The sequence below is a fragment of the Panthera tigris genome, chromosome E1 (assembly GCF_018350195.1).
Source record: "Panthera tigris isolate Pti1 chromosome E1, P.tigris_Pti1_mat1.1, whole genome shotgun sequence".
In the NCBI taxonomy this organism is placed as follows: domain Eukaryota; kingdom Metazoa; phylum Chordata; class Mammalia; order Carnivora; family Felidae; genus Panthera; species Panthera tigris.
The window spans coordinates 15,395,998-15,411,794 of NC_056673.1; the positions used below are offsets into that span (position 1 = coordinate 15,395,998).

The window sequence follows — 15,797 nt, forward strand, 5'->3', positions numbered from 1 at the left end:
AGCGCGGAGCCTCCTTGGGATTCTCTCTCTCTGCCCCTCCCATGCTCCTGCTCACTCCTGTTCCCTCTCAAAATAAATAAATAAACCTTAAAAAAAAAAATTAAAAAATGAAAACTTCTAAGAGTAACAACAGTTAAGGACTTAAATATCTGGGTAACGTTAAATGCGAGAGCTGAAATGCCATCACCCTGACGCGGACATTATAGTGCACCATTCTCAAAACAACAGCCGGAGCATCCTTTAAAAAGAGGGAGAGGGGGCGCCTGGGTGGCGCAGTCGGTTAAGCGTCCGACTTCAGCCAGGTCACGATCTCGCGGTCTGTGAGTTCGAGCCCCGCGTCAGGCTCTGGGCTGATGGCTCGGAGCCTGGAGCCTGTTTCCGATTCTGTGTCTCCCTCTCTCTCTGCCCCTCCCCCGTTCATGCTCTGTCTCTCTCTGTCCCAAAAATAAATAAAAAAAAAAAAAAAAAAAAAAAAAAAACGTTGTAAAAAGAGGGAGAGGATTCAGGTCCTGTCTCTCCGCTACGCAAGACCCCCCAGGGGCTCTGCATTTCACTCAGGGTAAAAGCCGAAGGCCTTACAAGAGTCCACAAGGGCCAACACGGTGTAACCCTCTGCCATGTCTCTGAGCTCCTCTTCCAACTCTGGCTAAAGCCAGTCACACTGGTCTCCTTGCTGTTCCTCAAGCGGTTGCAGTCACTGTACCCTCCTCGTGGAGTGCTTTCCAATCACATATCCATATAGCGTGCATCAGACCTCTGCTCCAGTGTCATTTCATCGGTGAGCCCTTCCCTGACCCCCATACAAAATGGCAGCTGCCCCCAATGTTTGCCGCCCCCTCCCCTTCACCCTGAGCACGTTTTCACCATCTGTGACGCGGCAGAATTCACTTCGCTGTGTTTGTGGTCTCCCTGTCCCACGAGAAGATGCTCAATAGATGTGTGTTGAATGCTCGGATGAATAAATGCGTTAGACTAAGGGCTGAAGCTCACACTGCCGTACCGCTGAAGCGCACAGACCAGGCAGTGACACCAGCCCGAGAGCCCCAGGGACACAGAACCAGCGTTCCGCTCACTCCAGAGAAAATACTTACAATTGCAGCCAGAGAGGACAGAAGGGAAGTGTCAAAAGGAAAGAAAGATGGGAGTATTAGGGCACAGCGGTATGAAAGTTTCCGTCAGAGAATTCAAGTGCTTCCATCAGGATGTGGCTTTGCCGCAGGACAGAGCTCCCGATTTTTGTCACAGACTCCGAACCAGCTCTCTGTGTCACTTAAAATGACATTTTAAATGCTCTTTCTATTTAACTATCTCTTTGTTGTGATTAGATAATTTTTCTAAGACAAAAAGGTACGAGGAAACCAATTACCCTGTCACTCTCACACCCCCAAAACAGGCAGGAAAATGTAGCACCTGGGTATGGTACACACTGGCACCCTGATGCACCCACATGTGCGCTTTCACGGCCGGTCCGCACCTCCTAAATGTCCACAGTAGGCCTAGAGGGAATGTGGACTTTTTTTTTTTTTTTTTAAATATTTCTTATTCATTTTTGAGAGAGAGACAGAGAGACTGAGCGTGAGCAGGGGAGGGGCAGAGAGAGAGAGGGATCAGAATCTGAAGCAGGCTCCAGGCTCTGAGCCGTCAACACAGAGCCCAGCACAGGGCTCGAACCCACGAACCACGAGATCATGACTTGAGCCGAAGTCAGATGCTCAACCGACTGAGCCACTCAGGCGCCCCGGGGAATGCGGCCTCCTCTCGCTAAGTTTTACTGGCCTCTAGAAATTCAAGGACAAACTGATAGCATAATGCACAGCCTCATATTCTTTGCCTTAGAAGAGATAAGAAAATTCATCCTAAGCTATTTCAGACTTTTCTGGGCACCAGAGCGCTCTGGAGATTAGGATGGGCCGGTGGAGGGCCCCGCACGTGGCAGCTCAGGACGGTTAGGGAGTGTGAGGGTGACCTGCGGGGGGCTGGGCAGGGGCAGCTGCCTCCGGAGCGCCCAGCTAAATCATTACGTTTGCTAAATTCGTCTTCCACCTCCTTTTCCCTGACAGCTCCTTCCTCTCTGTCCTCTCATAGCTGACCACCATTTCATCCTGCTAAGAATCTGCCACCAGACACTTAGCAGGAATTTCCCCCCCCCTCTCTCTCTCTCTCTCTCTCTCTCTCTCTCTCTCTCTCTCTCTCTCTCTCAGCAGTGGATTTCTGCATCTTAAAAGGGAACCCTGAAGACACCTGAAGGACTTCGGGTTCAAAGTGAGAATTTCTGGCTGGGTGAGAGAGAGGCCTCTGATATGATGAAGTACCTATTCTAAGCCAGACGTCTTGTGTACTTTGCATACTTTAATGACCTTGCTGAATTCCCACAGCACCTCTAAGCAACAGGTGGTATCATCTCCATTTCAGGGTGAGAAATCAGGGACCTCCAGACAAGACAGAATGTTAGCTCATACTTTGAGTATCTTCCCTGTTCTTTTTTTTTTTTTAATTTTTTTTTAACATTTATTTATTTTTGAGACAGAGAGAGACAGAGCATGAATGGGGGAGGGGCAGAGAGAGGGAGACACAGAATCCGAAACAGGCTCTAGGCTCTGAGCTGTCAGCACAGAGCCCGACACGGGGCTCGAACTTATGGACCATGAGATCGTGACCTGAGCCGAAGTCGGCCACTCAACCGACTGAGCCACCCAGGCGCCCCTATCTTCCCTGTTCTAAAACACAGCAGTGACCGATGAAAATATTCTAAAAACAAAACATAAACTTATCCATATTTAAAAATAAAATATATATGGGGGCGCCTGGGTGGCTCAGTCGGTTAAGCATCCAACCTCAGCTCAGGCCATGCTCTCAAGGCTTCTGAGTTCAAGACCCACATCAGGTTCACATCTGTCAACACAGAGCCTGCTTCAGATCCTCTGTCCCTCTCTCTTTCTGCCCCTCCCCCACTCATGCTATCTCTCTCTCTCTCTCTCTTTCTCTCTCAAAAATAAATATTATAGGGGCGCCTGGGTGGCTTGGTCGGTTAAGCGTCTGACTTCAGCTCAGGTCATGATCTCACGGTCCGCGAGTTCGAGCTCCGCGTCGGGCTCTGTGCTGACAGCTCAGAGCCTGGAGCCTGTTTCAGATTCTGTGTCTCCCTCTCTCTCTGCTCCTTCCCTGTTCATGCTCTGTCTCTCTCTGTCTCAAAAATAAATAAACGTTAAAAAAATTAAAAAAAAATAAATAAAATAAATATTACAAAATGTTTAGGGGTGCCTGGGTGGCTCAGTCAGTTAAGCGTCTGACTTCAGCTCAGGTCATGAACTTGCAGTCCCCACATCAGGCCCCACGTCAGGCTCTGTGCTGACAGCTTGGAGCCTGGAGCCTGCTTTGGATTCTGTGTCTCCCTCTCTCTCTGTTCCTCCCCTGCTCGTACTCTGTCTCTCTCTCTCTCTCTCTCTCTCTCTCAAAAATAAATATTAAAACAATTTTTAAATGTTTATAAAACATTATGTATACATATGTATATGTATACATTATATACAAAACATGTATATATATATTTGGAGTTTCTGATATATATATATATATATAATATATATATATCAGATATGTATATCTCAATGGATCAGAAACTCCAAATAGTTACTATTTTGAGGGGCTGAAGGCGCAGCCTGCTGAGCTCTGGGTCCAGAAGCAGGTGGAGGCAGCTGGGAGCTTAGCCTTCCAGGGTACAGGAAGAGGTGGGGCACTAGAGTCAGAGTCACTGAAGATGGGGGTTGGTGAAGGGACTTCCCGCCTGGGAAAGGAGGCTGAAAAAAGTGGAGACTGTCCCCTTGTCCAAGACTAAGAATGTGAACACTGAGGGAAGCTGGAAGTAGCACACACACAGCCAGGGCCTGGCCGCGCTGCCCATGGCAGTAATGATCAGCTCTGGACATAATCCCATCATCATTGGGGTCACATAGCCCATCGCTAACCCAGGACATCTGGCTCTGCACTGGGGTTGGGGCGGGGGGGACCCAGGACCTGTGGAGGAAACAGAATCTCAGCTGGGTGGAGGTGGGGGCAGGGGGAGAAATGGACTCCCACTCAAGACGAGCGTACAAACCCAAATGCCAAAATGCCTGAGGAAAGCGGACATTAGGGAAGACAACTAACAAAACCAACAGTTGGGAGACAGTCTCAAAGATTTAGTGAAATGGAAGGCAGTACTAAAGACTCTACCCAGAAAGTATGCCTGAAAGATAAAGAAAAAAAAACAGGAAAGAGCAGTTGGGAGCTACGGGAGGATGACTGAGGCTCTATAATGTGTCCCACAGGACCTCCAGAAGAGAAGACACGGACTAGCAGGATAGCAACGTTCAAGGACAGCATGGCTGAAAATTCCCCGTAACTGAAGATGTTTTATGGATCCACAGATTGAAAGTGTGTATCATTATCGAACTCAACACCCAAGAAACAAATAATCCAGTGAAGAAATGGGCAAAAGACATGAATAGACACATCTCCAAAGAAGACATCCAGATGGCCAACTGACACATGAAAACATGCTCCACATCACTCATCATCAGGGAAGTACAAGTCAAAACACAATGAGATACCACCTCACACCTGTCAGAATGGCTCACATTAACAACTCAGACAACAACAGATGTTGGCCAGGATGCGGAGAGAGAGGCTCTCTTTTGCACTGCTGGTGGGAATGCAAGCTGGTGCAGCCACTCTGGAAAACAGAACGGAGGGTGCCTCAAAAAATTAAAACTAGAACTACCCTACGACCCAGCAACTGCACTACTTAGGTATTTATCCAAGGGATACAGGTGTGCTGTTTCAAAGGGGCACGTGCCCCCCAATGTTTACAGAAGCACCATCAACAACAGCCAAAGTATGGAAAGAGCCCAAATGTCCATCGACGGATGAATGGATAAAGGAGATGTGGTATACACACACACACACACACACACACACACACACACACACACACACACACACACCAGAGTATTACTAGTCAATCAAAAAGAACAACATCTTGCCATTTGCAACTACGTGGAAGGAACTGGAGGGTGTTATGCTAAGTGAAATTAGTCAGAGAAAGACAAATTTCATATGACTTCACTCCTATGAGGACTTTAAGAGACAAAACAGATGAACATAAGGGAAGGGAAACAAAAATAATATAAAAACAGGGAGGGGGATGAAACAGAACAGACTCTTAAATATGGAAAACAAACAGAGGCTTACTGGAGGGGGTGTGGGAGGGGAGATGGGCTAAATGGGTAAGGGGCACTAAGGAATCTACTCCTGAAATCATTGTTGCACTAAATGCTAACTAACCTGGATATAAATTAATAAATAAATAATTTTTTTTTTTAAAACTGTGTATCAGTTGCAAAGTGAAATAAGTGAAAAAATAAATCCACATCTGGAAAACCAGGGGTGTGCTCCCTTGTGCCTGGCTCATTCGGTTACCACGATCCCCGTCCCGTGACCCTCCACAGAGAGGAGCTGCCTGCCGATGTCCTCCTGCCTTGACCCTGATTCTGGTTCCGTGAAGAAACCTGGGTCCTGGGTTTGGGGTTAGGAGACATGGTTTGAGCCCCCTCAGAAAGTTCACTGAGCCTCGATTTCTTCTCCTAAAACGGGGTCAGCACCAGAATTATAGAAACTTAGCACCGGAAGGGACTTTGGGGTGGCTCATCACAGCAGACCATGGCTGTGTTCGATTTCCAGCTCTCCCACTAACTGGCAGCTGTGCCCATAAATTACTTAATCTCTAGTGTCTCCATTTCCCCATCGGCAAAAGGGGATAATAAGAGCACCCGCCTATGGGGTTGTGTAAGGACGAAATGAACTTGTATCTATAAAGAACTTAGCGCAGTGTCAGGTGCACAGTAAACATTCAACCTAGGACGGCCATTGCTATCACTGTAATATGAGCCTCACAAAAATGCTATGCGTACCTACACTCCGTGAGGGACTTCCCACTGAAACCACAGATCCCAGGCAAGGCATGCCACCACTGCACTGTGGAACAGGCGAGCTTTCCACCCTTCTCCCTGGCCGCCCGTGGTAGGTCCTCCTTGGCCTCTAGGGAAGCCCCTCCCGGCGACCAACCATGAATTTCCCCAAATGCAAGTGTGCTCAGACCCGCCCCAGCCCACCCCCACCTGCTGCCCTGGGCATCCTACCTCTCTCTGCTCACTGCAGATCTTACACAGCCACAGAGGCCGCTTCTGGCCGGGGGAGGCCTCGATCCCACATTTGGTGCACACTTTCTACAAGAGAGAGGACACAAGAATGTAAATACTTCAGCCACTTCCTCCTCAGCTGAGGGGCTGTGAAAACGAACCAAGGAACGCTTTGGCACCTTCCAAGGGGATGGTGTTTGCTTCAGACCGTCAGGGTACATGACTCAAAGGGCACAGATCATCTGAAACCCATAGCGGGCTCTGGGGCACAATGGACGTACCCAGCCATGGATCGCCATGGTATAAATTCACCCCGCCCCTCATTACATTCTGTTAGGATCACATAAAAAAACTAAGCTTGCTGGTATTCACAGCTGCATCATTTTCCACCGCAAAAAACTGGAAACAACCCAAACGCCCGATGCCAGCAGAAGATCCAGGCAAACGTAACAGAGTACGTTGTGGCCTTAACTCATCAGCAGATTGTGTCGATACCTGGTAATGTGGGCAGGAAGTGATGTTAGTCAACAGAGAAAACACGCATTTGTATACAACCTCACAAAAAACTCACCTGTGTGCCTGACAAGGTGAGAAGATGGTCTGGTGAGAAAGACCAGTGACGGCTTTATGCCATGTTGCTCACGGAATGACTCCAGGAACCCCATTATGGAAGTATTAGGCCCATTTCACCGGTGAGCAACCTGGGGTTCAGAGCAGTTTGAAAATCTGCCCAAGTTCATGCAGCAGGTAAGTAATGGACTCAGGTCTGACCCTAGAGCTATTACATAATTTTCCCCAGACGCGGAAGTGGCCAGAAGCTAGTTTCTGTGTGCTTTTCCTTCTATAGTGTTGCTTAAGAGTATAACTTCTGTTAAGTTTCTCAAAAGCCACATATGAATGAAAACATATGGTATCTGTCTTTCTCTGCCTGGCTTATTTCACTTAGCATAATACCCTCCAGTTCCATCCGCATTGCTGCAGATGGCCAGATTTCATTCTTTCTCATTGCCAAGTAGTATTCCATTGTGTATATAAACCACATCTTCTTTATTCATTCACCAGTTGATAGGCATTTAGGCTCTTCCCATAATTTGGCTATTGTTGAAAGCACTGCTATAAACATTGGGGTACAAGTGTCCCTATGTATCAGCACCCCTATGTCCCTTGGGTAGATTCTAGCAGTGCTATTGCTGGGTCATAGGGTAGGTCTATTTTTAATTTTTTGAGGAGCCTCCACACTGTTTTCCAGAGAGGCTGCACCAGTTTGCATTCCCACCAGCAGTGCAAGAGGGTTCCCGTTTCTCCACATCCTCACCAGCACCTGTAGCCTCCTGGTTTGCCCATTTTAGCCACTCTGACCATGGGGGAGGGGAAGGGGGAAAAAAAGTTACAGAGAGGGAGGAAGGCAAACCATAAGAGACTCTTAAGGACTGAGAACAAACTGAGGGTAGATGGAGGGTGGGGGACAGGGGAAAGTGGGTGATGGGCAGGGAGGAGGGCCCTTGTTGGGATGAGCACTGGCTGTTGTATGGAAACCAATTTGACAATAAATTATATTTAGAAAAAAGAGTATAACTTCTACACATATATTTGGCTTCTCTGAAACACACAGCAACAGGCCGGGGCGGGCAACGCCAGAAGAAATGCCCGGGGAGGCACGGGGGACTTCGTGGGGCTGAGACGGGTCTCCAGCTAACCCAGGCAGAGTATGATTCAGCGACAGCACAGCGGATCCTCCTCCAGAGGACTGTCCCACCGGCTAATCAATCTTTCTGCCAGGAGGAAGCTACTTGGTCCTTGCTGGGCCGGGGGCTCTCTCCTGCCTCCCGCCGCTGAGGGAAGGCTGGATCTGTAGCTTGGCCTCTTCCGCAGGCTGCCAACTGAGCAAGGAACACACTCTCCTCAGAGAGGAAAATGTCACCGACTTGGCTTCCCAGAGCATGTCGTCACCACCCGGTCAGGTGGCTGAGCCCAGCACCGCGGGGAGGAGGGAGCCAGCTCTCAGCAAAGGGAAAGCTGTGATACATTGGTGGGGGGTATACATTTGCTACCATTCAATGCTCAGGGACGAGAAACGTCACTTTTATTTATTATAAAATGTAATCTGCTTCAAGCTCTTGTCTGTCTGGCCTGGCAGGAAGTCCATCCCAGCCACAATTGGGGCCCCTCCCTGGCTCTTATGAAGGTCCTAAGCTTGGGGTCTCTGGTGGTGCAGTCCAGCTGGGAAGGGGTCAGTGAGTGCCATCTGGGGTGCTCACTGCTGTGCTGCTCTCCCTCTGGGTGCCCACGATCCCTTGGAGGGGTAAGGGGTCTAGCTACTTCTGTACCAGGTCTGGGTTTGGGATCTGTAACAGGCTGGGGCTTAGTGTCACCAGGGGCCAGCAGCCTGTCTCCCAGGAGCCCTGAGCTGCCGTCCCTGACCTGGTCTGGAGACTCCCCTCCCCCTCCCAGTACTCACCCTCAACCCTTCTATCCCTAGGACAGGGGGCCCCATAAGCCCAGACGGTGGGCCTCAAAACAACAACATGGGCCTCTCTTGCTGAGGGTAAAGAGACAGGAAGGAAGCACTGAAGCCAGCTGGCTGCTTCCCTTGCTAATTCCCACCGTCCTGTATAAATGGCACATGTGTGGCCCTCTCAGAGAGGTGAGATTTTCCTAATGCTTATAGTGCTGGATGACAACTCACCTCAAAGCACCCTCTGCCCTCCCAACGAGATGAAGGTGCTAGGCATAAGGAGAGAATAGAAGACCAGTTGCTACCATTTCCTGAGCAATTGCATGTGCCAGGCACTGGGACCCTGGTGACAAAGTATGAAGGAGGCGGGTGTTATGATCTCCATTATAAGGATAAGGAAACTGAGGCTCAGAGGCGTTCAAGACTGCTCAAGGCCCCGCAGCCAGCTAGGGACTATCAGGATCTGTGAGCATCCCTTCTCCCAGACCTCAGGAGAGCTGGATAACGCCCTCCCTTGCCTGGGTGCCAAGCTGGTGTCCTGGCTCTCCAGGGAGCTGGTTCATATCCCTGGGAGCGTGGCTGATACCTCTCAAATAGACAGAGAAGGCAACAAGGGTGACCCTGGGACGAGGCTTTGCTGGGATTGGGGTGCAGCCACACTGCTTACCAGCTGCATGACACTGGTTCTGGGAGCAAACACTTGGACTTGAAGTGAGCCTTGAAGGATGGGCACGCACATGCCCTCGAGACCTATCGTCTGGTTGAATGAACATCCGTGCCATCGGGGGATAGGCATAACAGCTGTGTTGTCTTCTACCCGCGGACCTCGGGACACAGAAGCACCCAGCCTGGGGACAGGAGCAGCATGGGCCCGTTGCCCTCCAGAGGCTGGGCCAAAGGCTGTTCATCAATTACCAGTCTGGAGGGCAGGAAGAGGGATGGGTTGCACGTCCCAAATGTCCCCTTTGCTTCTTGTCCTGTGGAATGCTGTGTGTGTGTGTGTCGGGAGGGCAGGGGCGGCGATCAGGAGTGGCACGACAGGACACACAAGCCTGTTTTCAGGCTACCACAGGCCATCACTGGTGGAGCCCACAGTCCGTTCTTGCCATCTCTCGGTCACCTTCCTGCGCCTGCAGTGTCTCTGGCTGGGGAATCCGGGCGAGCAAAAGGATAACGTGCTTCAGTTCAAATCATACATAATTGCTGCTCCATTAAATCTCGGATCAGTAAGAAAATAATGCACCTTTTCTCCTTATGGGCTTGGTCTTTGTTCTGGGGTTCCAATAAGGGAAATTAGGCAGGTGGTGTTTGAAAAAGCCAGTGACAGAGAGGGTGAGCCAGCCATGACATCAACCCAATGCAAAAGGCATAGGGCACCCTTATGTCAGGGACAGTCTCGGGGCCTGGAGATGGGCTTCCACTGAGTGGAATTGCCCCGGGGGTGCGACCACCAGCTTCCCGGGCTCGGCTGTCCCTTGCTTCCTGCAGCTTGGACCTCAGAGCATTAAACAAAACACGTCTAGCTCCTGGGCCTGCCTCAGAGCAGAAGCAACAAAGCTCCAGGCCTTCAGCCGCACCTGCTCTCTCTCCTTTCCCTCCATGCCCGCCTTTTGCAAATATGTATTCCAGCCCAGACGGGGTGGCTCAGGGCACAGTCCACAGGCTGTGGGGGCAAGAAGGCGCAGCCTGCCATTAAGACGCAACCTTGGACTTGTTTCTAAGTTTCTCTGAGCCTCGTTTCTTCGCCCGTAAAATGGTGGTACCGGGCGGATTCCTGCCACAGTTGGGAGATGGAGGGAGATGATTCATGAAAGTGCTTAGAACACCACGTGGTCAAGAGCAGCAACACCGCAGTTCTTTCCTGCACACCTGCCTCAGTGAAGGGTGCCAGCACCCATCAGTCACACAAGCCCAAATGCAAATCATCCTCGATCCTCACTCTCCCTCATTCCCACCAAACAATCCACCTCCAAGAACGCTACATCTCACTGGACGCCGTTGCCTCGCCTCCACCGCCCGCCACCCCCCCCCCCCCGACCCCGCCATGATCCACACCGTGGCTGTCTTCACTGCCCGGACTGCACCGTGGCCTCCCAGCAGATCTCCTCACCCCCACTTTGGCCAGCCTCCAGTTGGTTCCTGGCACAGCAGCAGGAGTGATCTTTTCAAGATGCAAATCTAATCATGTCATTTCTCCTGTCCCTGCCAGCTTAAAAGCCTCCGAAGACTTCCTGTTGTTCTCTGGATGAAGACCGCCTGCCTTCACGTGGTATGCGGTGCCTGTTGAGGCTGGACTCTCCTTGTCTGCCTCAGTTCACTCTCCCCGGCTTTACTACCTCACTCTCCATGCTCTGAGACCCAAAGGACCTGCCTTTAATCCCTGGTCCTCACTTGCTTCTTCTGCCACAGGACCTTTGCATATGCTGCCCCCTCTGTCTGGGATGCACTTGGCCACACTCTCTCATTGTTAACCTATGCATTCTTCAGACCTCAGCAAAAGTACCACTTCTTCAAGGAAGCCTTCCCTGCCTTCTCACCCCATTGGAGCTTCCATAACAGGCTCTTGCCTCTGTTTCTTCCACTGTCAAAGTCAAGATTTTTACCCTCAGTTATGTGGTGACTGTCACTTCCTCTACTAAGCTGTCAGATCCCTACGTGCAGAGGCCATGTCTACGTCTGTTCACCTTCCTGTTTTCAGTGACTGGCACAATGAATATTTGTGGAATGAATGAATGAATGAACAAATACATAGGTATAACTTTTAGTATTATAATTGGGAAGACAAAACATAGTCCTTTCTAGAATGTGCCAATCTGCTGGGGACACAAGACACACAGAGACAGGAAACAGCAGCACAAGCCAGGGTGTGCTCCCATCCACACCAAGTGATGCTAACCAGCAGGGCAATGGGAGAGCCCATACATGGGGTAGAGTGCCTGGGGTAGGACTGCTGGACGGGTGGGCCTCACTCTCAGGGTATGGGGCACGAATCCAGGCCTCCCTGGCCACAGAGAAAATGACGCAGAGGGTCCTTTGTTAAGGATGGGGGGAAGGGATGTGTACCCTGCCCTCCACGTGACCGCTTCCGCCTGCTTTCCCAAGGGTACATCCTGCCGGCCACCTGTGTTTGCAGACCCATTCCAAGGTCTGATCAGGGGCCCTCTTTGACATCCTCACAGTCCAGGCCACTTTGGTTACCCCTTCTACTCCCTGGAGCCCCCACACTGCAATCCAAACCTTTACCTTCCCACACCGCAGTCAAGAAACAGGAAGTACAAGAAAGTCTGTGAGGCCACGTGCGCCAGAGCTCAAGCACTTTACTCCCAGGTCAGGCCTTCTCATCCTCACTGTGAACCCCCGACCCCTTTCAGGCAGAATCCGTGCTTCTCGGGGGTCCCCAAGCTGCTGCCAATTAGAAGACGGGAGGGACACAGTGCCAGCGCAGGGCGGGAATGACACTGTTGGGCACGCTCTCCAACCCTTCCCAGGAACAGAGGTCTGGGGGCATCCGCCAAGCGGGAAACAGCCACACTCCCCACGACGGGTCCTGAGGGCTTTGTGGTATGATCAGATGTCACACAGAAAGCCACTTTTGTGATGCTCAGTCAAGGAAAAAAAAGACGGAAAGGGACCCAAATGTTCCATGCAAGGAGCCAGAGAATGCACACTGTGCTGCGGAAATGAATATCGAAGACAGTTCACTTTAAAATATTTGGTGCTTCAATTCAACAAACGTTCGATACTGGGTATAAGGCTCTGTTCTAGGGAGGAAGAGGATGAACACGGCAGGACCCTTTGTCCTCAATGACTCAGTGAGTGTCCCCCTGAACCGAGGAGTTTACGAACTGGTAAAACTCATCTGGAAAAGGACCTTCTGGACAGTTCCAATCATCACCTGAAGGTGGTTTGGAGGTGAAGCCGCCCCCATCAGGACCCACACTGCCGCGATGCTCACGGAGCGGCCGAGCTAACCCCGGGGAGCAGGGGCAGGAGTGGTTCCGCACGAATGACTGTAGCACCTGCACGAAGCAACGTAAAGAGGAAAGCCCGCAAGTGTGCCCCTCACCACACAACGTGCTCCCGGGGCTAGAGCCCCAGTCTGCAACAAGGAGCGATCTGCTTGTGTTCTGCAGAAAGCTATAGCGATAGAAATGCTGACAATGCAAACCAGAAGAAGTGAAGACAATCACAGCGAAGCTGTTATTTGTACTGAAATGGAACAACATTCACAAGAAGTTAAATTTAAAAAGCATGTTATAAACAGCATGCATAGTGTGATGCTCTACCATATAAATATGTATAAGTGCCTACGTGTGTTTAGAAGCCAATATATGCACAGAAAAATATATGGAACGATAGCGCCCAAAATATAAATCAAATTGTGCTAAGTCAAAATCTATTTTAAATGGATAAGCAGAGCTCCTATTTAAAGGAAGCCTGTGCTAAATGCTTAGGGAAATCACTAGCCCCAAGTTCGTTTTTTGACCAGATCTCTATTTTGTGGGTCAGGATGGATTCAAGAAGCCAAAAACACATGTACAAATAGGCAGGAGACAGGGCTTTTTGGTTGACTACGGCTCAACTGGAGACGGTCAGCCTTGTCCCCCAGCCTCTCCCAGATGGTGTCACTCAGTCACTGAGTGACTGATCATAGGCTCAGCCGGGCTAAACCCCAGAGACATCATCGGCCAGGTTTGGAGGTGCATCAGCAGCCCCCATGGGCCAGGAGTACAGGGGCTAGAAACGGCCTTGTTGCCATGGATTCAGTATCTGGAACCCAGGTCCTGCTGCCAGATGACTTTAAATAGCTTAGATACTGATGTACATATTATAAATACTTACACGCTTTACTGAGCACTCATGCCACACCAGACACCAAGCTAGATGTCTTACGTGGAATCTTATTAATTTGCGTAATAGCCTAGGAGGTGGACGTTATTGTCCCTGTTCCATACACGAGAGATCTGAGGCTCGAGGTTAAGTAACTTGATCGCAGGGAGCTGGGATGTGAACCCCATGCTATATGAGCCCTAAGTGGCTGGCCAGACAGACACTTATCCCCTACCTCACCCCCAACCCCCAGTGACGGCAGAGCTGGTCCCTCCTCCAGAGTTACAGACTAGGTCAAACCTCAAGTAGGAGAGGCCATTGCTGGGCGCCACCTCCTTCCTGCTCACCAGGACACGGCCTGGGAGCCAGTGGGGCCGAGGGCACACTGACCTTAGCCCTGACTGCCTGCAAATCCCGAGTCACTGGGCCCAAAGACGTGCAGCCTTAAGAATGCCAGCCATCTGCTGCTCTGTCTGACACAGAAGCCAGGAAGCGACTGGAGAAAAATTTCAGAAGGAAGGCAGCGTTCTCTGTGCTTTCCACCCTAATGCCGGGCCAGGGAAACACCAGCAGTCTCCAGCCCGGCTGTGGGTAGCAGGCTCGTGACCACGCGGGGCCGGGTCTCTGCTCTTCACACAGGCTTCCGGAAGGCTGCGCGGCCGGCTTTGGGCAGGCCCACCCCCACCAGATGAGCCACTGACCCCCGGCCCCCAGCTAAAAGGAAGCACCGCAAATTTCAGGACTAGCTTCCAAAACACCTCACTCCAGCCAGACAGCATGGAGCGCTGAGTGGAGAGCGGGGGTTGAAGAAAACACCAGAGAAAGCTATGGATTATTAACACTCACAAGCACATGATAAGACATCATGCTCGGATGTGGCTCGGGATCATCTCTGTGCCCGTGCCCCACAGAGCGCGTCTGATGGGGGAATGGGCTACTTCGGGCAAGATGAAGCTGCCAGGCTGGCTGCGAGGGCCCAGATGCTGCCCCACCTGCCCCTCATCCCCGCTGACTCTTCCTGGTCCTGCTTATCCTCAGCATCACCTCTCAGGCCCCAGACGGAGTGCCCAATTTGTATCTCTTTTCCAGACAAACGTGGGAAGCAGCGTGCGTAAGACCTCCACTCCTCTGAGAGCGGTTTTGTCAGGGTCCTTGAACACAACCCTCCGAAAATCCCCAGGGCCTGGTGTGCACCTCAGAGCTCGCTCGGCACTGAGCCAACCTCCCGAGGGAAAAGGAGGACACGTATGGTCGATGGAGTTCTACCATCAAGCTTTTCGTAAGCTCTGAACACAGCCTGCTCCCCGCTGCCTGGCTCTGACAAGTCCTGCAACTTCAATCCCTGAGCCTTCATTCGCTCCTTCCAGCCTAGGGGAAGACCTCCTTGCTTCTGTGCCCTGCTTGCCAGCCTGGGTTCCCGGAACTGACAGCGCCTGAGCCGTGCCTGAGCGTATCTTGTCCCCCAGGCTCCGAGCCACAGGTCCACTGTGCTCCACCTGAATCCCCGGGAGGGAAGGGGCTCTGGCCAAGGGTCTCTCAGGACTGCCATGTCACATGGTGGCCTGCAGCCTCCAGCTCCCCTCTGTCAGGAGGGAGTCAGGGCAGGGAAAGGCCCAGGTGGTAGAGGGAGCCGACTTACATCCAACTTGCTCCCTGCTGCGTGGTTACTTAGAATTACGACTCATAATGACGATAATAGCCACCATTTATTGGGCACTTTATTCCATGCCTGGCTCCACGCTCAGTGCTCAACACGCATTATCGTTATCATATTCAATCTCGTTTACGTTCAACACAGTCCTGTGAGGGTGGTTTTATGATCTGAATGTCATGGATGAGGAATCGAGGGCCCAGAGACGTTGGGTAGCTCGGCCAGGTTGATGCTACAAGGAAGTGGCAAAGCCAGGGTACGAACCCAGGTCCGTCATAATAAAAGCAAAAGCTTATATAATACGCACTGCATGCTGGGCACGGCATGAGTGCTTTACCTGGATTATTCATTTAACGACGACGGGAGTGCGGCGGACGGCTTAGGTAACTGGTCTGGGGTCACAAACTTGTCTCAGTCTGGACTGGGGTCCTGCTCCCAGCCCCACCGGCTCGCCCGTGCCCTCTGCGACCCCCTACTTACAGGGCCCAGGAAATGGACGTCACCGGGAAAGAGCAAGTGGACAGAGTGGTCCTATGAACAACGGTGGCCTGAAAACAAACGGCAGCTCACTTTCTGAGATACACAGCATCCATGCCAGGAACAAACACGAGGAACTGGAAGTCCCAAAGCCAGTCCTGGCCTCCCTCGGCCCAGCCATGGCTGCAGAATCCACCTCTGCTGCCCA

General features: G+C 51.2%; 1 protein-coding gene across 1 annotated transcript in view; it reads right to left on the reverse strand.

The window, feature by feature from the left end:
- Window positions 1–15,797, reverse strand: part of RPH3AL (rabphilin 3A like (without C2 domains)) — a 134,446-nt gene that overhangs the window by 48,768 nt on the left and 69,881 nt on the right. The window contains 1 exon segment of the mRNA XM_015534833.2: window positions 6,177–6,263. Within this exon segment, the coding sequence (XP_015390319.2) occupies window positions 6,177–6,263 (87 nt within the window).